This window comes from Coloeus monedula (genome assembly GCF_965178545.1).
Source record: "Coloeus monedula genome assembly, chromosome: 1".
NCBI lineage: Eukaryota > Metazoa > Chordata > Aves > Passeriformes > Corvidae > Coloeus > Coloeus monedula.
Genome location: NC_138781.1, coordinates 160,255,249 through 160,274,883, shown reverse-complemented (window position 1 = coordinate 160,274,883; position 19,635 = coordinate 160,255,249). Strand labels below are relative to the sequence as shown.

Below are 19,635 nucleotides of genomic sequence, written 5' to 3'. Positions count from 1 at the left end.
TGGGTGGCCACCAATGTTGACTCATTGACCCTCAGGCTCCACAGGAAGATCTGAGCAGGGACAGGGACACCCCGAGGTCACCGTGGTGGCCCTGGACACACCCTTGGTGGCCCCATGAGTCATCAAACCCAACACAACCAACGTTGGGTGGCCACCAACGTTGACTCATTGACCCTCAGGCTCCACAGGAAGATCTGAGCAGGGACAGGGACACCCCGAGGTCACCATGGTGGCCCTGGACACACCCTTGGTGGCCCCTTGGGTCATGGAACCGAACCCAACCAACATTGAGTGGCCACCAACGTTGACTCGTTGTCCTTCAGGCTCCACAGGAAGATCTGAGCAGGGACAGGGACACCTCGAGGTCACCGTGGTGGCTCCTGACACCCCCTTGGTGGCTCCTTGGGCCACCAAATTGAACTCAACCAACGTTGGGTGGCCACCAACATTGACTCATTGACCCTCAGGATCCCCAGGAGGATCTCATGGGGACAAGGACACCTCGAGGTCACCATGGTGGCCCTGGACACCCCCTTGGTGGCCCCATGGGTCATCAAACCCAACACAACCAACACTGAGTGGCCACCAATGTTGACTCATTGACCACCAGGCTCCACAGGAAGATCTGAGCAGGGACAGGGACACCTCGAGGTCACCGTGGTGGCTCCTGACACCCCCTTGGTGGCTCCTTGGGCCACCAAATTGAACTCAACCAAGGTTGAGTGGCCACCAACATTGACTCATTGACCCTCAGGATCCCCAGGAGGATCTCATGGGGACAAGGACACCTCGAGGTCACCATGGTGGCCCTGGACACCCCCTTGGTGGCCCCATGAGTCATCAAACCCAACCCAACCAACGTTGGGTGGCCACCAACGTTGACTCATTGACCACCAGGCTCCACAGGAAGATCTGAGCAGGGACAGGGACACCCCGAGGTCACCGTGGAGGTGCCCCCCAGGTGCCCGCAGTACCTTCTGGCCGATGGCAGACACCAGGTAGCCGTGGCAGTGGCACAGGGCGGTCACTGGTGTGTACCCAGGTGTACCCAGGTGTGTACCCAGGTGTGCCCCGGTGTACCCAGGTGTACTCAGGTGTGTACCCAGGTGTACCCAGGTGTGCCCAGGTGTACCCAGGTGTACCCAGGTGCCCCCCAGGTGCCCGCAGTACCTTCTGGCCGATGGCAGACACCAGGTAGCCGTGGCAGTGGCACAGGGCGGTCACTGGTGTGTACCCAGGTGTACTCAGGTGTGTGCCCAGGTGTGCCCAGGTGTACCCAGGTGTACTCAGGTGTGTACCCAGGTGTGCCCAGGTGTACCCAGGTGTGCCCAGGTGCCCCCCAGGTGCCCGCAGTACCTTCTGGCCGATGGCAGACACCAGGTAGCCGTGGCAGTGGCACAGGGCGGTCACGGGTCCCTTCTGCTCCTTCTCGTAGAGCACCTTGAACTTGTTCTTGGTCAGCGGCTGCCCCGGCTCGGGCACCACCTCGATCACGTCCAGGATCAGGATCTGGGCACGGGGGTCAGGGGGTCATGCCCACAGGTGTGCCCGGGCACCCCCCAAGTGTGCCCTGAGAGAGCCCAGGTGTGTCCTGGCACCATCCAGGTGTGTCCTGGCACCCCCCAGGTGAGTCCTGGTACCCTCCAGGTGAGTCCTGGCACCATCCAGGTGTGTCCTGAGAGAGCCCAGGTGTGTCCTGGCACCCCCCAGGTGTGTCCTGGCACCCCCCAGGTGAGTCCTGGTACCCTCCAGGTGAGTCCTGGCACCATCCAGGTGAGTCCTGGTACCCTCCAGGTGTGCCCTGGCACCCCCCAGGTGAGTCCTGGTACCCTCCAGGTGAGTCCTGGCACCCCCCAGGTGAGTCCTGGTACCCTCCAGGTGTGCCCTGGCACTGCCCAGGTGAGTCCTGGCACCATCCAGGTGTGCCCTGAGAGAGCCCAGGTGTGTCCTGGCACCCCCCAGGTGTGTCCTGGCACCCCCCAGGTGTGTCCTGGCACCCTCCAGGTGAGTCCTGGCACCATCCAGGTGAGTCCTGGTACCCTCCAGGTGTGCCCTGGCACCCCCCAGGTGAGTCCTGGTACCCTCCAGGTGTGCCCTGGCACTGCCCAGGTGAGTCCTGGCACCATCCAGGTGTGCCCTGAGAGAGCCCAGGTGTGTCCTGGCACCCTCCAGGTGTGCCCTGGCACCCTCCAGGTGAGTCCTGGCACCATCCAGGTGAGTCCTGGCACCCCCCAGGTGTGTCCTGGCATCCCCCAGGTGTCACCCCAGACCCCCCCGTGCTGTCCCCAGCATCCCCTGAGCACCTTCAGAACCCCCAGGTACCCCCAGCTGTGCCCAGGTGCCCCCTAGCCGTGCCTAGGTACCCCCAGGTGTGCCCAGGTATCCTCCAGGTATCCCCAGGTGTGCCCATGTGCCCCCAGGTGTCCCCCCCAGGTATCCCCAGGTGTTCCCAGGTACCCCCAGGTGTGCCCAGGTCCCCCCCAAGGTATCCCTAGGTGTACCCAGGTACCCCCAGGTGTGCCCAGGTACCCCAGGTGTGCCCAGGTGTGCCATACCCGGCCCCGGCAGGTGACCTCCTCGCCCTGCATCAGGCAGGTGCCCACGGCCACGTAGCCCTTGAGGCCCGACACCGTCTCCTCGGAGCGCAGCGACACCGTCTTCATGCAGGTGACGTGCTCCCACTCCTCCAGCGCGATCCTGAGAGGGGCACAGGTGGGCACAGGTGGGCATGGGGGGCACAGGTGGGCACAGGTGAGCTCAGGTGGGCACAGGTGAGCATGGGGGCATAGGTGATGCCCCAAGGACACGTCCCTTCATGCAGGTGACGTGTGCCCACTGCTCCAGCGCCATCTTGAGAGGGGCACAGGTGGGCACAGGTGAGCTCAAAGGGGCACAGGTGGGCATGGGGGGCACAGGTGAGCTCAGGTGGGCATGGGGGGCACAGGTGGGCATGGGGGGCACAGGTGATGCCCCAAGGACACGTCCCTTCATGCAGGTGACGTGTGCCCGCTGCTCCAGCGCGATCCTGAGAGGGGCACAGGTGGGCACAGGTGGGCATGGGGGGCACAGGTGAGCTCAGGTGGGCACAGGTGATGCCCCAAGGACACGTCCCTTCATGCAGGTGACGTGCTCCCACTCCTCCAGCGCGATCCTGAGAGGGGCACAGGTGGGCACAGGTGGGCATGGGGGGCACAGGTGAGCTCAGGTGGGCATGGGGGGCACAGGTGATGCCCCAAGGACACGTCCCTTCATGCAGGTGACGTGCTCCCATTCCTCCAGCGCGATCCTGAGAGGGGCACAGGTGGGCACAGGTGGGCATGGGGGGCACAGGTGAGCTCAGGTGGGCATGGGGGGCACAGGTGGGCATGGGGGGCATAGGTGATGCCCCAAGGACACGTCCCTTCATGCAGGTGACGTGTGCCCACTGCTCCAGCGCCATCCTGAGAGGGGCACAGGTGGGCACAGGTGGGCATGGGGGGCACAGGTGAGAACGGGGCACAGGTGGGCACAGGTGGGCATGGGGGGCACAGGTGGGCACAGGTGAGCTCAGGTGGGCACAAGTGTGGTCAGGGGGTTTGGGATTTGGGGTTCCCGGGGAAATTTTAGGGTTCCTGGGGATATTTTGGGGTTCCCAGGAGGATTTTGGGGGTTCCCGGGATATTTTGGGGTCCCCAGGGATATTTTGGGGTCCCCAGGGATATTCTGGGTTCCCCAGGGATATTTTGGGGTCCCCACTTACATTTTGGGGTTCCCAGGGATATTTTGGGGTTCCCACGGATATTTTGGGGTCCCAGGGATATTTTGGGGGTCCTCAGGGATATTTCGAGGTTCCCGGGGATATTTTGGGTTTCCCAGAAGGAATTTGGGGTTCCCGAGTTATTTGGGATTCCTGGAAATATTCTCGGGTCCCCACTGATATTTTGGGTTCCCCAGGGATATTTTGGGGTTTCCTGGGGATATTTTGGGCTCCCAGCGATATTTTGGGTTCCCAGGGATATTTTGGGGTTCCCAGTGATATTTTGGGGTTCCCCAGGGATATTTCGAGGTTCCTGGGGATATTTTGGGGTTTCCCGGGGATATTTTGGGTTCCCAGGGATATTTTGGGGTTCCCAGGGATATTTTGGGTTCCCAGGGATATTTTGGGGTTCCCAGGGATATTTTGGGGTTTCCCGGGGATATTTCGAGGTTCCCGGGGATATTTTGGGGTTCCCGGGGATGTTTTTGGGGTCTCACCTGGTGTTGGGAATGGCCTCCCAGCTGACCGGGGAGATGAGCTGGATGCTGAAGGCCTCCTGCTGGGGGGGGACGTAGCGCTCGTCTGGGGGGGCACACGGGGGGCACAGGGTCAGGGGGGCACCAGGGATGGGGGGCACAGGGTCAGGGGGGCACCAGGAATGGGGGGCACTGGGGGGGCACTGGGAATGGGGGGCACTGGGAATGGGGGGCACTGGGGGGGCAGTGGGAATGGGGGGGGCACCGGGAATGGGGGGCACTGGGGGGGCACTGGGAATGGGGAGCACTGGGAATGGGGGGCACTGGGAATGGGGGGCACTGGGGGGGCACCGGGAATGGGGGGCACTGGGGGGGCACTGGGAATGGGGTGTCCCTTGGTGTCCCTGGGTGTCCCTGGCTGTCCCTGAGTGTCCCTGGGTGTCCCTGGGGTGTCCCTGAGTGTCCCTGGGGTGTCCCTGGGTGTCCCTTGGTGTCCCTTGGTGTCCCTGGGGTGTCCCTGGGTGTCCCTGGGCTGTCCCTGGGTGTCCCTGGGTGTCCCTGGGGTGTCCCTGGGGTGTCCCTGGGTGTCCCTGGGGTGTCCCTGGCTGTCCCTGGGCTGTCCCTGGGTGTCCCTGAGTGTCCCTGGGTGTCCCTGGCTGTCCCTGGGGTGTCCCTGGGTGTCCCTTGGTGTCCCTGGGTGTCCCAGGGGTGTCCCTGGGGTGTCCCTGGGGTGTCCCTGGCTGTCCCTGGGGTGTCCCTGGGTGTCCCTGGCCGTCCCTGGGGTGTCCCTGGGTGTCCCTGGGTGTTCCTGGGGTGTCCCTGGGGTGTCCCTGGGGTGTCCCTGGGTGTCCCTGGGGTGTCCCTGAGTGTCCCTTGGTGTCCCTGGGTGTCCCAGGGGTGTCCCTGGGTGTCCCTGGGTGTCCCTGGGCTGTCCCTGGGGTGTCCCAGGGGTGTCCCTGGCTGTCCCTGGGTGTCCCTGGGGTGTCCCTGGGTGTCCCTGGGTGTCCCTGGGGTGTCCCTGGCTGTCCCTGGGTGTCCCTGGGGTGTCCCAGGGGTGTCCCTGGCTGTCCCTGGGTGTCCCTGGGGTGTCCCTGGGGTGTCCCTGGGTGTCCCTGGGTGTCCCTGGGTGTTCCTGGGGTGTCCCTGGGGTGTCCCTGGGTGTCCCTGGGTGTCCCTGGGGTGTCCCTGGGTGTCCCTGGGTGTCCCTGGGGTGTCCCTGGGGTGTCCCTGGGTGTCCCTGGGCTGTCCCTGGGTGTCCCTGAGTGTCCCTGGGTGTCCCTGGCTGTCCCTGGGGTGTCCCTGGGTGTCCCTGGGTGTCCCTGGGGTGTCCCTGGGTGTCCCTGGGGTGTCCCTGGGTGTCCCTGGGTGTCCCTGGGGTGTCCCTGGGGTGTCCCTGGGTGTCCCTGGGGTGTCCCTGGCTGTCCCTGGGCTGTCCCTGGGTGTCCCTGAGTGTCCCTGGGTGTCCCTGGCTGTCCCTGGGGTGTCCCTGGGTGTCCCTTGGTGTCCCTGGGTGTCCCAGGGGTGTCCCTGGGGTGTCCCTGGGGTGTCCCTGGCTGTCCCTGGGGTGTCCCTGGGTGTCCCTGGCCGTCCCTGGGGTGTCCCTGGGGTGTCCCTGGGTGTCCCTGGCCGTCCCTGGGGTGTCCCTGGGGTGTCCCTGAGTGTCCCTGGGGTGTCCCTGGGTGTCCCTGGGGTGTCCCTGAGTGTCCCTTGGTGTCCCTGGGTGTCCCAGGGGTGTCCCTGGGTGTCCCTGGGTGTCCCTGGGCTGTCCCTGGGGTGTCCCAGGGGTGTCCCTGGCTGTCCCTGGGTGTCCCTGGGGTGTCCCTGGGTGTCCCTGGGTGTCCCTGGGGTGTCCCTGGGTGTCCCTGGGGTGTCCCTGGGGTGTCCCTGGCTGTCCCTGGGTGTCCCTGGGGTGTCCCAGGGGTGTCCCTGGCTGTCCCTGGGTGTTCCTGGGGTGTCCCTGGGTGTCCCTGGGTGTCCCTGGGTGTCCCTGGGGTGTCCCTGGGTGTCCCTGGGGTGTCCCTGGGTGTCCCTGGGTGTCCCTGGGTGTCCCTGGGGTGTCCCTGGGTGTCCCTGGGGTGTCCCTGGGGTGTCCCTGGGGTGTCCCCCCCCTCACCGCGCTCGATGCTCTCGAACTCCTTCTCCTCGCCCGTCATGCGGGGGATGCGCGTGCAGGGGTGGGGGGAGCTCGTGGCCACCGCGTACACCTGGGGGGCAACACGGGATTGGGGGGGGGGTGACACCACACAGACCCCCCCAGGACCTCCCAACATCCCCTGGGACCCCCCCAGGGACCCCCCACCATCCCCTGGGACCCCCCCAGGACCCCCAACATCCCCTGGGACCCCCCCAGGACCCCCAATATCCCCCAGGACCTCCCAACATCCCCTGGGACCCCCCCAGGGACCCCCAACATCCCCTGGGACCCCCCCAGGAACCCCCAGAACCCCCAACATCCTCTGGGACCCCCCCAGGACCACCCTCAGGATCCCCCCAGAACCCCCAACATCCCCTGGGACCCCCCCAGGACCCCCCTCAGGATCCCCAAGATCCCCTGGGACCCCCCCAGGACCCCCAACATCCTCTGGGACCCCCCAGGACCCCCCTCAGGATCCCCAAGATCCCCTGGGACCCCCCCAGGACCCCCAACATCCTCTGGGACCCCCCAGGACCCCCCTCAGGATCCCCAAGATCCCCTGGGACCCCCCCAGGACCCCCAACACCCCCTGGGACGCCCCTGGAGCCCCCCCAGATCCCACCCAGGGTCCCCCCGGTGAGAAAGAGGAGGAAGAGGAAGGAGGAGGAGGAGGAAGAGAAAGGAGGAGGAGGAAGGAAGAGGAAGAATGGAAAGGAGGAAGAGGAAGGAGGAACTGAGAGGGAAAAAGAGGGGAATAAAGTGAGAAAAACTCAAAAAAAAAAAGGAAAAAAAGAAGAACAGGACGAAGAAAAAGGAAAACGATGGAGGAGAAGGAAAAAGGAGCAGAGGAAAAGCGAGGAAGACGAGGAAGAGGAAAAAAGGAGAAGGAAGAAGAGAAAAAGGAGGGGAGGAAGAGGAAGAGGAGGAAGAGGAGGAAGAGGAGGAAGAGGAGGAAGAGGAGGAAGGAAAATCAGGAGAAAAGGAGGAAAGGGGGAGGAGGAGGAGGAGGAAGGAGAAGGAGGAAGAGGAGGAAGAGGAAGGAGGAAAAGGAGAAGAGGAAGGAGAGAAACAAAAGGGAGGAGAGCGAGGAGGAAGAAGAGGAGGAAGAGGAGGAAACAGAAAGAAGAGGAGAAAGAGGAGGAGAAAAAGGAGGAGGAAGAGGAAGGAGGAGGAGGACAAAGGGGCAGAGGAAGAAGAGGAAGAAAAAGAGGAGGAGGAGGAAAAAAGGAAGAAGAGGAGGAAGGAGGAAGAGAAGGAAGAAGAGGAAGGAGGAAGAAAAAAGAGAAAATCAGGAGAAAAGGAGGAAAAACAGGAGGGGGAGGAGGAGGAGGAGGAAGGAGAGGGAGGAAGAGGAGAAGGAGGAAGAGGAAGAAGAGGAAGGAGGGAAAGGAGAAGAGGAAGGAGAAGAGGAAAAGGAGGAGGAAGAGGAGGAAGAGGAAGGAACGAGGAAGGTGAGGAAGAGCAGGAGGGGCCCCGGGGTGTGCCCAGGTGTGCCCTGGGTATGTTCTGGGTGTGCCCAGGTGTGCCCCAGATATCCCCAGGTGTGCCCAGGTGCCCCCAGGTAGCCCCAGATATCCCCAGGTGTGCCCAGATGTGCCCAGGTATCCCCAGGTGTGTCCCCAGGTGTGCCCACATGCTCTCAGGTGTGCCCAGGTGTATCCCAGGTGTATCCCAGGTGTGCCCCAGATATCCCCAGGTGTGCCCAGGTGCCCCCAGGTGTATCCCAGGTATCCCCAGGTGTGCTCTGGTGTGTCCTGGGTGTGCCCAGGTGTGTTCCAGGTGTCCTCAAGGTGTCCCCAGGTGTGTTCTGGGTGTGCCCAGGTGTGCCCCAGATATCCCCAGGTGTGCCCACATGCTCCCAGGTGTGCCCAGGTGTACCCCCAGGTGTGCCCCAGATATCCCCAGGTGTGCCCAGATATCCCCAGGTGTGCCCAGATGTGCCCAGGTAACCCCAGGTGTGTCCCCAGGTGTGCCCACATGCTCTCAGGTGTGCCCAGGTGTATCCCAGGTGTGCCCCAGATATCCCCAGGTGTGCCCAGGTGCCCCCAGGTGTATCCCAGGTATCCCCAGGTGTGCTCTGGTGTGTCCTGGGTGTGCCCAGGTGTGTTCCAGGTGTCCTCAAGGTGTCCCCAGGTGTGTTCTGGGTGTGCCCAGGTGTGCCCCAGATATCCCCAGGTGTGCCCACATGCTCCCAGGTGTGCCCAGGTGTACCCCCAGGTGTGCCCCAGATATCCCCAGGTGTGCCCAGATATCCCCAGGTGTGCCCAGGTATCCCCAGGTGTGTCCCCAGGTGTGCCCACATGCTCTCAGGTGTGCCCAGGTGTATCCCAGGTGTGCCCAGGTGTGCCCCAGATATCCCCAGGTGTGCCCAGGTGCCCCCAGGTGTATCCCAGGTAACCCCAGGTGTGCTCTGGTGTGTCCTGGGTGTGCCCAGGTGTGTTCTGGGTGTGCCCAGGTGTGCCCCAGGTATCCCCAGGTGTGTCCCCAGGTGTGCCCACATGCTCTCAGGTGTGCCCAGGTGTATCCCCAGGTGTGCCCAGGTGTGCCCCATATATCCCCAGGTGTATCCCAGGTATCCCCAGGTGTGTCCCCAGGTGTGCCCAGGTGTGCCCAGGTATCCCCAGGTGTGTCCCCAGGTGTGCCCACATGCTCTCAGGTGTGCCCAGGTGTATCCCAGGTGTGCCCAGGTGTGTCCCCAGGTATCCCCAGGTGCCCCCAGGTGTGCCCAGGTGTGTCCTGGGTGTCCCCAGGTGTGTCCTGGGTATCCCCAGGTGTGCCCAGGTGCGCCCACATGCTCTCAGGTGTGCCCAGGTGCCCCCAGGTGTGCCCACCTTGGACTCCACGTGGTAGGCCACGTAGTGGGCGGTGCAGCGCAGGGGGATCTTCCGCACCGGCCAGGGCGCGTCGTACGACAGGTACGCGGGCAGCACGCTGATCCTGAGCTCGCCCTGACCCCAAAACAGCCCAAAATGACCCCAAAAATGAGTCAGGATCGTCAGAGGACAGGTACGCGGGCAGCACGCTGATCCTGAGCTCGCCCTGACCCCAAAACAGCCCAAAATGACCCCAAAAATGAGTCAGGATCGTTGGAGGACAGGTACGCGGGCAGCACGCTGATCCTGAGCTCGCCCTGACCCCAAAACAGCCCAAAATGACCCCAAAAATGAGTCAGGATCGTTGCGGGACAGGTACGCGGGCAGCACGCTGATCCTGAGCTCGCCCTGACCCCAAAACAGCCCAAAATGACCCCAAAAATGAGTCAGGATCGTCAGAGGACAGGTACGCGGGCAGCACGCTGATCCTGAGCTCGCCCTGACCCCAAAACAGCCCAAAATGACCCCAAAAATGAGTCAGGATCGTTGTGGGACAGGTACGGGGGCAGCACGCTGATCCTGAGCTCGCCCTGACCCCAAAACAGCCCAAAATGACCCCAAAAATGAGTCAGGATCGTTGCAGGACAGGTACGCGGGCAGCACGCTGATCCTGAGCTCGCCCTGACCCCAAAACAGCCCAAAATGACCCCAAAAATGAGTCAGGATCGTCAGAGGACAGGTACGCGGGCAGCACGCTGATCCTGAGCTCGCCCTGACCCCAAAACAGCCCAAAATGACCCCAAAAATGAGTCAGGATCGTTGCAGGACAGGTACGCGGGCAGCACGCTGATCCTGAGCTCGCCCTGACCCCAAAACAGCCCAAAATGACCCCAAAAATGAGTCAGGATCGTCAGAGGACAGGTACGCGGGCAGCACGCTGATCCTGAGCTCGCCCTGACCCCAAAACAGCCCAAAATGACCCCAAAAATGAGTCAGGATCGTCAGAGGACAGGTACGCGGGCAGCACGCTGATCCTGAGCTCGCCCTGACCCCAAAACAGCCCAAAATGACCCCAAAAATGAGTCAGGATCGTTGCGGGACAGGTACGCGGGCAGCACGCTGATCCTGAGCTCGCCCTGACCCCAAAACAGCCCAAAATGACCCCAAAAATGAGTCAGGATCGTTGGAGGACAGGTACGCGGGCAGCACGCTGATCCTGAGCTCGCCCTGACCCCAAAACAGCCCAAAATGACCCCAAAAATGAGTCAGGATCGTCAGAGGACAGGTACGCGGGCAGCACGCTGATCCTGAGCTCGCCCTGACCCCAAAACAGCCCAAAATGACCCCAAAAATGAGTCAGGATCGTTGCGGGACAGGTACGCGGGCAGCACGCTGATCCTGAGCTCGCCCTGACCCCAAAACAGCCCAAAATGACCCCAAAAATGAGTCAGGATCGTTGCAGGACAGGTACGCGGGCAGCACGCTGATCCTGAGCTCGCCCTGACCCCAAAACAGCCCGAAATGACCCCAAAAATGAGTCATGGACCCCCCAAAAACCCCCTGAGACTTGGCTCGCTCTGAACCCCCCCAAAAAGTCCCAAAATGTCCCAAAATTACCCCAAAATGCCTCAAGGATCCCCCAAAACTCCCTGAGCCTCAGCTCCCCATGAAACACCCTGAAAATCCCCCAAAATGTCCCAAAATCACCCCCAAATGACCCCAAAACACAGCAAAATGTCCCAAAATTACCCCTTAGCACCCCAAAATGACCCCAAAAAGTCCCAAAATTACCCCAAAATCCCCCCGAATGCCCCCAAAATTACCCCAAAATGGGTCAGGGATCCCCAAAACACCCTGAGCCTGAGCTCTGCCTGAAACACCCCAAAAATCCCCAAAATCCTCCGAAATGTCCCAAAATGGCTCCGAGATCCCCCAAAACAGGAGAGAAACCCCAAAAACAAGGTCAGGGACCCCAAAATGAACCAAAACTGGGTCAGGGACCCCAAAATGAACCAAAACTGGGTCAGGGACCCCCAAAAATCTCGGACCCCCTCCATGATGCTCAGCATCACCTGAAACTCCCTCAAATTACCCCCAAATTCCCCAAAAATGGGTCAGGGACCCCAAAAATGGGTCAGGGACCCCCAAAAACACTTCGGGGACCCCCAAAATACCCCAAAAATGGGTCAGGGACCCCGCAGGTGTGCCCAGGTGCCCCCCAGCTGTGCCCAGGTGTGCCCAGGTGTGCCCAGGTGCGCTCACCTGGCGGTTGAAGTACAGGAAGCCCTTGGGGCGGTTCAGGTGCCCCCCAGGTGTGCCCAGGTGCCCCCAGGTGTGCCCAGGTGCCCCCAGGTGTGCCCAGGTGTGCCCAGGTGCGCTCACCTGGCGGTTGAAGTACGGAAAGCCCTTGGGGTGGTTCAGGTGCCCCCCCAGCTGTGCCCAGGTGTGCCCAGGTGCGCTCACCTGGCAGCTGAAGGACAGGAAGCCCTTGGGGCGGTTCAGGTGCCCCCCCAGGTGTGCCCAGGTGTGCCCAGGTGCGCTCACCTGGCGGTTGAAGTATGGAAAGCCCTTGGGGCAGTTCAGGTGCCCCCCCAGGTGTGCCCAGGTGTGCCCAGGTGCGCTCACCTGGCGGTTGAAGTACGGAAAGCCCTTGGGGTGGTTCAGGTGCCCCCCCAGGTGTGCCCAGGTGTGCCCAGGTGTGCCCAGGTGCGCTCACCTGACGGTTGAAGTACAGGAAGCCCTTGGGGCGGTTCAGGTGCCCCCCAGGTGTGCCCAGGTGTGCCCAGGTGCGCTCACCTGGCGGTTGAAGTACAGGAAGCCCTTGGGGCGGTTCAGGTGCCCCCCAGGTGTGCCCAGGTGCCCCCAGCTGTGCCCAGGTGTGCCCAGGTGCGCTCACCTGGCGGTTAAAGTACAGGAAGCCCTTGGGGCGGTTCAGGTGCCCCCCCAGGTGTGCCCAGGTGTGCCCAGGTGTGCTCACCTGGCAGCTGAAGTACAGGAAGCCCTTGGGGCGGTTCAGGTGCCCCCCCAGGTGTGCCCAGGTGCCCCCAGGTGTGCCCAGGTGTGCCCAGGTGCGCTCACCTGGCGGTTGAAGTACAGGAAGCCCTTGGGGCAGTTCAGGTGCCCCCCCAGGTGTGCCCAGGTGTGCCCAGGTGTGCCCAGGTGCGCTCACCTGGCGGTTGAAGTATGGAAAGCCCTTGGGGCAGTTCAGGTGCCCCCCCAGGTGTGCCCAGGTGTGCCCAGGTACACTCACCTGGCGGTTGAAGTACAGGAAGCCCTTGGGGCAGTTCAGGTGCCCCCCCAGCTGTGCCCAGGTGTGCCCAGGTGCCCCCAGGTGTGCCCAGGTGCGCTCACCTGGTGGTTGAAGTACGGAAAGCCCTTGGGGCAGTTCAGGTGCCCCCCCAGCTGTGCCCAGGTGCCCCCAGGTGTGCCCAGGTGTGCCCAGGTGCGCTCACCTGGCAGCTGAAGTACAGGAAGCCCTTGGGGCGGTTCAGGTGCCCCCCCAGGTGTGCCCAGGTGCCCCCAGGTGCCCCCAGGTGTGCCCAGGTGCGCTCACCTGGCAGCTGAAGTACGGAAAGCCCTTGGGGCGGTTCAGGTGCCCCCCAGCTGTGCCCAGGTGCCCCCAGGTGTGCCCAGGTGTGCCCAGGTGTGCTCACCTGGCAGCTGAAGTACAGGAAGCCCTTGGGGTGGTTCAGGTGCCCCCCCAGCTGTGCCCAGGTGCCCCCCAGGTGTGCCCAGGTGTGCCCAGGTGCACTCACCTGGCGGTTAAAGTACAGGAAGCCCTTGGGGCGGTTCAGGTGCCCCCCAGGTGTGCCCAGGTGCCCCCCCAGGTGTGCCCAGGTGTGCCCAGGTGCGCTCACCTGGCAGCTGAAGTACAGGAAGCCCTTGGGGCAGTTCAGGTGCCCCCCCAGGTGTGCCCAGGTGTGCCCAGGTGTGCCCAGGTGCGCTCACCTGGCGGTTGAAGTATGGAAAGCCCTTGGGGCAGTTCAGGTGCCCCCCCAGGTGTGCCCAGGTGTGCCCAGGTGCCCCCAGGTGTGCCCAGGTGCGCTCACCTGTTGGTTGAAGTACGGAAAGCCCTTGGGGCGGTTCAGGTGCCCCCCCAGCTGTGCCCAGGTGCCCCCAGGTGTGCCCAGGTGTGCCCAGGTGTGCTCACCTGGCGGTTGAAGTACAGGAAGCCCTTGGGGCAGTTCAGGTGCCCCCAGCTGTGCCCAGCTGTGCCCAGGTGTGCTCACCTGGCGGTTGAAGTATGGAAAGCCCTTGGGGCAGTTCAGGTGCCCCCCCAGGTGTGCCCAGGTGTGCCCAGGTGTGCTCACCTGGCGGTTGAAGTACAGGAAGCCCTTGGGGCAGTTCAGGTGCCCCCCCAGCTGTGCCCAGGTGTGCCCAGGTGCGCTCACCTGGCGGTTGAAGTACAGGAAGCCCTTGGGGCAGTTCAGGTGCCCCCCCAGGTGTGCCCAGGTGTGCCCAGGTGCGCTCACCTGGCGGTTGAAGTACAGGAAGCCCTTGGGGCAGTTGACGTTGTGGAAGGGCGCGAAGGACTCCACGGGGCCGTCGATGCCCATCGGGTGCAGCCGCAGCGCCCCCCGGCCCGTGAGCAGCACCCAGTGCGGGGAGGGGCCGCAGATGAACACCTGGGACAGGTGAGGGACAGGTGAGGGACAGGTGAGGGGCACCCAGAGACCCCCGGGAATGGGGCACCCAGGAATGGGGACAGGGGCACCCAGAGACCCCGTGAGCAGCACCCAGTGCGGGGAGAGGCCGCAGATGAACACCTGGGACAGGTGAGGGACAGGTGAGGGACACCTGGGGACACCCAGGAATGGGACACCCAGAGACCCCCGGGAATGGGGCACCCAGCGCCCCCCGGCCCGTCAGCAGCACCCAGTGCGGGGAGGGGCCACAGGTGAACACCTGGGACAGGTGAGGGACACCCAGAGACCCCCGGGAATGGGGACAGGTGAGGGACAGGTGAGGGACACCCGGGGACACCCAGGACAGGGCACCCAGAGACCCCCGGGAATGGGACACCCAGGAATGGGGACAGGGGCACCCAGAGACCCCGTGAGCAGCACCCAGTGCGGGGAGAGGCCGCAGGTGAACACCTGGGACAGGTGAGGGACACCCAGAGACCCCTGGGAATGGGACACCCAGGAATGGGGACAGGGGCACCCAGAGACCCCGTGAGCAGCACCCAGTGCGGGGAGGGGCCGCAGGTGAACACCTGGGACAGGTGAGGGACAGGTGAGGGACACCTGGGGACACCCAGAGACCCCCGGGAATGGGGCACCCAGGAATGGGGACAGGGGCACCCAAAGACCCCGTGAGCAGCACCCAGTGCGGGGAGAGGCCGCAGGTGAACACCTGGGACAGGTGAGGGACAGGTGAGGGACAGGTGAGGGGCACCCAGAGACCCCCGGGAATGGGGCACCCAGAGACCCCTGGGACAGGGACACCCAGCGCCCCCCGGCCGGTCAGCAGCACCCAGTGCGGGGAGGGGCCACAGGTGAACACCTGGGACAGGTGAGGGACAGGTGAGGGACACCTGGGGACACCCAGAGACCCCCGGGAATGGGGCACCCAGGAATGGGGACAGGGGCACCCAGAGACCCCGTGAGCAGCACCCAGTGCGGGGAGGGGCCGCAGGTGAACACCTGGGACAGGTGAGGGACAGGTGAGGGACACCCAGAGACCCCCGGGAATGGGGCACCCAGAGACCCCCGGGACAGGGACACCCAGGGCCCCCCGGCCGGTGAGCAGCACCCAGTGCGGGGAGGGGCCACAGGTGAACACCTGGGACAGGTGAGGGACACCTGGGGACACCCAGGAATGGGGACAGGTGAGGGACAGGTGAGGGGCACCCAGAGACCCCCGGGAATGGGGCACCCAGGAATGGGGACAGGGGCACCCAGAGACCCCGTGAGCAGCACCCAGTGCGGGGAGAGGCCGCAGGTGAACACCTGGGACAGGTGAGGGACAGGTGAGGGACACCTGGGGACACCCAGAGAGCCCCGGGAATGGGGCACCCAGGAATGGGGACAGGGGCACCCAGAGACCCCGTGAGCAGCACCCAGTGCGGGGAGGGGCCGCAGGTGAACACCTGGGACAGGTGAGGGACACCCAGAAATTGGGGGGAAGGGGGGGGTGGGCACCAACTCGAGACCCCCCCAGGACCCCCCCTGGATTTGGGGTGTCCCCCAGTGCTCCCCCCCCCCCAAATTGGGGCACCCCCTGCTCTCCCAGTCCCTCCCCCTCCCCAAATTGGGGCCCCTCCTGCTCCCCCAGTGCCCCCCCAGTGACAGAGGTCACCCCCCCCAGATTTGGGGTCCCCCCTGCCCAAATTCGGGGTCCCCCCCCCCCCAGATTCGGGGTCCCCCTCCCCACAAATTCGGGGTCCCCCCTGCCCAGATTCACGGTCCCCCTGCCCAAATTCGGGGTCCCCCCTGCCCAGATTCGGGGTCCCTCCCTGCCCAAATTCGGGGTCCCCCCTGCCCAAATTCGGGGTCCCCCCCCGCAGATTCGGGGTCCCCCCTGCCCAAATTCGGGGTCCCTCCCTGCCCAAATTCGGGGTCCCCCCTGCCCAGATTCAGGGTCCCCCCTCCCCACAAATTCGGGGTCCCCCCTGCCCAAATTCGGGGTCCCCCCCGCTGCCCAAATTCGGGGTCCCCCCTCCCCACAAATTCGGGGTCCCCCCTGCCCAGATTCACGGTCCCCCTGCCCAAATTCGGGGTCCCCCCTGCCCAAATTCGGGGTCCCCCCCCCCGATTTGGGGTCCCCCCTGCCCAAATTCGGGGTCCCTCCCTGCCCAGATTCACGGTCCCCCTGCCCAAATTCGGGGTCCCCCCCGCCCAAATTCGGGGTCCCCCCCCCCAGATTCGGGGTCCCCCCTCCCCACAAATTCGGGGTCCCCCCTGCCCCGAGATTCAGGGTCCCCCCCCCCAGATTTGGGCACCCCCCCTGCCCCGATTTGGGGTCCCCTGTCCAGATTTTGGACCCCCCCAAATTCGGGGCCCCCCCCGCCCAGATTCACGGTCCCCCTGCCCAAATTCGGGGTCCCCCCTGCCCAAATTCGGGGTCCCCCCCCCCAGATTCGGGGTCCCCCCTGCCCAAATTCGGGGTCCCCCCCCCCCCAGATTCGGGGTCCCCCCTCCCCACAAATTCGGGGTCCCCCCTGCCCAGATTCGGGGTCCCCCCTCCCCACAAATTCGGGGTCCCCCTGCTCAAATTCGGGGTCCCCCCTCCCCACAAATTCGGGGTCCCCCCTGCCCAAATTCGGGGTCCCCCCCACAAATTCGGGGTCCCCCCTCCCCACAAATTCGGGGTCCCCGCCCCCCAGATTCAGGGTCCCCCCTGCCCACAAATTCGGGGTCCCCCCTGCCCCTATTCAGGGTCCCCCCTGCCCAAATTCGGGGTCCCCCCTCCCCACAAATTCGGGGTCCCCCTGCCCAAATTCGGGGTCCCCCCTGCCCAAATTCGGGGTCCCCCCCCCCAGATTCGGGGTCCCCCCTCCCCACAAATTCGGGGTCCCCCCTGCCCAGACTCGGGGTCCCCCCCCCCAGATTTGGGCACCCCCCCTGCCCCGATTTGGGGTCCCCTGTCCAGATTTTGGACCCCCCCAAATTCGGGGCCCCCCCCGCCCAAATTCGGGGTCCCCCCCCCCCCAGATTCGGGGTCCCCTCCCCTGCCCAGCGTGGGGGTCCCGGCTCACCCCGGAGTAGCCGTAGATGTCCTGGAAGGGCCGGAACCGGGCCACGCGACCCCGGGGCCCCCCCGGCTCCTCGGGGGTCCCACCCGCGGCCCCCCCGGGGGTCCCACCCGGGGCTGCCCCCCCCGGCCCCTCCGGCTTCTTCCGCGACGGCTTCGGCTTCTTCTCGCGGAAATTGATGCCGTGGGGCACCTGGGGGGGGAAAGGCCAAAGGGGGTCAGGGGGGGAACCCCAAAAATGGGGTTTGGGGGTGCGGGACCCCCCCCACCCCTTCCCCAGGACCCCCCCACCCGGAGCCTTCCTCACCTTGCGGAACCGGACCTTGAGGTTGCTCTGGCCCAGCTGGGAGTCGTGGGCGAAGGCCTCGTAGAGGAGCAGCTCCTGCTCCACGTGCACCTGGGAGCCCCGAAAATGGGTCAGGGCACCCCAAAATCCACCGGGGAACCCCAAAAATGGGGTCAGGGCACCCCAAAATCCACCGGGGAACCCCAAAAACGGGGTCAGGGCACCCCAAAATCCACCGGGGAACCCCAAAAATCCACCGGGGAACCCCAAAATCCACCTGGGAACCCCCAAACCCATCCAAGCCCCTCATAGAGGAGCAGCTCCTGCTCCACGTGCACCTGGGAGCCCCGAAAATGGGTCAGGGCACCCCAAAATCCACCGGGGAACCCCAAAAATGGGGTCAGGGCACCCCAAAATCCACCTGGGAACCCCAAAATCCACCTGGGAACCCCCAAACCCATCCAAGCCCCTCATAGAGGAGCAGCTCCTGCTCCACGTGCACCTGGGAGCCCCGAAAATGGGTCAGGGCACCCCAAAATCCACCGGGGAACCCCAAAAACGGGGTCAGGGCACCCCAAAATCCACCGGGGAGCCCCAAAATCCACCTGGGACTCCCTGGAACCCCCAAACCCATCCAAGCCCCTCGTAGAGGAGCAGCTCCTGCTCCACGTGCACCTGGGAGCCCCGAAAATGGGTCAGGGCACCCCAAAATCCACCGGGGAACCCCAAAAACGGGGTCAGGGCACCCCAAAATCCACCGGGGAACCCCAAAAACGGGGTCAGGGCACCCCAAAATCCACCTGGGAACCCCAAAATCCACCTGGGAACCCCCAAACCCATCCAAGCCCCTCGTAGAGGAGCAGCTCCTGCTCCACGTGCACCTGGGAGCCCCCCGAAAATGGGTCAGGGCACCCCAAAATCCACCGGGGAACCCCAAAAACGGGGTCAGGGCACCCCAAAATCCACCGGGGAACCCCAAAAACGGGGTCAGGGCACCCCAAAATCCACCGTGGAACCCCAAAAATCCACCGGGGAACCCCAAAATCCACCGGGGAACCCCCAAACCCATCCAAGCCCCTCGTAGAGGAGCAGCTCCTGCTCCACGTGCACCTGGGAGCCCCGAAAATGGGTCAGGGCACCCCAAAATCCACCGGGGAACCCCAAAAACGGGGTCAGGGCACCCCAAAATCCACCAGGGAACCCCAAAAATGGAGTCAGGGCACCCCAAAATCCACCGGGGAACCCCAAAAACGGGGTCAGGGCACCCCAAAATCCACTGGGGAACCCCAAAAACGGGGTCAGGGCACCCCAAAATCCACCTGGGAACCCCAAAATCCACCTGGGAACCCCCAAACCCATCCAAGCCCCTCGTGGAGGAGCAGCTCCTGCTCCACGTGCACCTGGGAGCCCCGAAAATGGGTCAGGGCACCCCAAAATCCACCGGGGAACCCCAAAAATGGGGTCAGGGCACCCCAAAATCCACCGGGGAACCCCAAAAATGGGGTCAGGGCACCCCAAAATCCACCGGGGAACCCCAAAAATCCACCTGGGAACCCCCAAACCCATCCAAGCCCCTCGTAGAGGAGCAGCTCCTGCTCCACGTGCACCTGGGAGCCCCGAAAATGGGTCAGGGCACCCCAAAATCCACCGGGGAACCCCAAAAATCCACCGGGGAACCCCAAAATCCACCAGTAAACTCCCAGTGCTCCCAGTACGCTCCAAGTACCACTCCCACTGCTCCCAGTATGTACCAGTGCTCCCAATCCATCCCAGTGCTCCCAGTCCATCCCAGTGCTCCCAGTTTGGCTCTCACCAGCAGCAGCGGGCGGCTCTGGCGCCGGCCCAGCCCCGCTCCCACTGCTCCCAGTCCATCCCAGTGCTCCCAGTTTAACTCTCACCAGCAGCAGCAGGCGGCTCTGGCGCCGGCCCAGCCCCGCTCCCACTGCTCCCAGTCCATCCCAGTCCATCCCAGTGCTCCCAGTTTGACTCTCACCAGCAGCAGCGGGCGGCTCTGGCGCCGGCCCAGCCCCGCTCCCACTGCTCCCAGTCCATCCCAGTGCTCCCAGTCCATCCCAGTGCTCCCAGTTTGACTCTCACCAGCAGCAGCGGGCGGCTCTGGCACCAGCCCAGCCCCGCTCCCACTGCTCCCAGTCCATCCCAGTGCTCCCAGTTTGACTCTCACCAGCAGCAGCGGGCGGCTCTGGCGCCGGCCCAGCCCCGCTCCCACTGCTCCCAGTCCATCCCAGTGCTCCCAGTCCATCCCAGTGCTCCCAGTTTGGCTCTCACCAGCAGCAGCGGGCGGCTCTGGCGCCGGCCCAGCCCCACTCCCACTGCTCCCAGTCCATCCCAGTGCTCCCAGTCCATCCCAGTGCTCCCAGTTTAACTCTCACCAGCAGCAGCGGGCGGCTCTGGCGCCGGCCCAGCCCCACTCCCACTGCTCCCAGTCCATCCCAGTGCTCCCAGTTTGGCTCTCACCAGCAGCAGCGGGCGGCTCT

The 19,635-nt window shown here is 64.5% G+C and overlaps 1 protein-coding gene across 1 annotated transcript in view; it reads right to left on the bottom strand.

Annotated features, from left to right (window-relative positions):
• Positions 1–19,635, bottom strand: part of CPSF1 (cleavage and polyadenylation specific factor 1) — a 114,566-nt gene that overhangs the window by 13,641 nt on the left and 81,290 nt on the right. The window contains exons 25-33 of the mRNA XM_082290193.1: positions 17,162–17,251; positions 16,859–17,047; positions 13,632–13,784; positions 10,631–10,659; positions 9,178–9,277; positions 6,326–6,416; positions 4,234–4,318; positions 2,556–2,697; positions 1,357–1,509 (exon numbers count right to left, since the gene is read on the bottom strand). Coding sequence (XP_082146319.1) covers positions 1,357–1,509; positions 2,556–2,697; positions 4,234–4,318; positions 6,326–6,416; positions 9,178–9,277; positions 10,631–10,659; positions 13,632–13,784; positions 16,859–17,047; positions 17,162–17,251 — 1,032 coding nt within the window. The remainder of the gene's footprint in view (positions 1–1,356; positions 1,510–2,555; positions 2,698–4,233; positions 4,319–6,325; positions 6,417–9,177; positions 9,278–10,630; positions 10,660–13,631; positions 13,785–16,858; positions 17,048–17,161; positions 17,252–19,635) is intronic.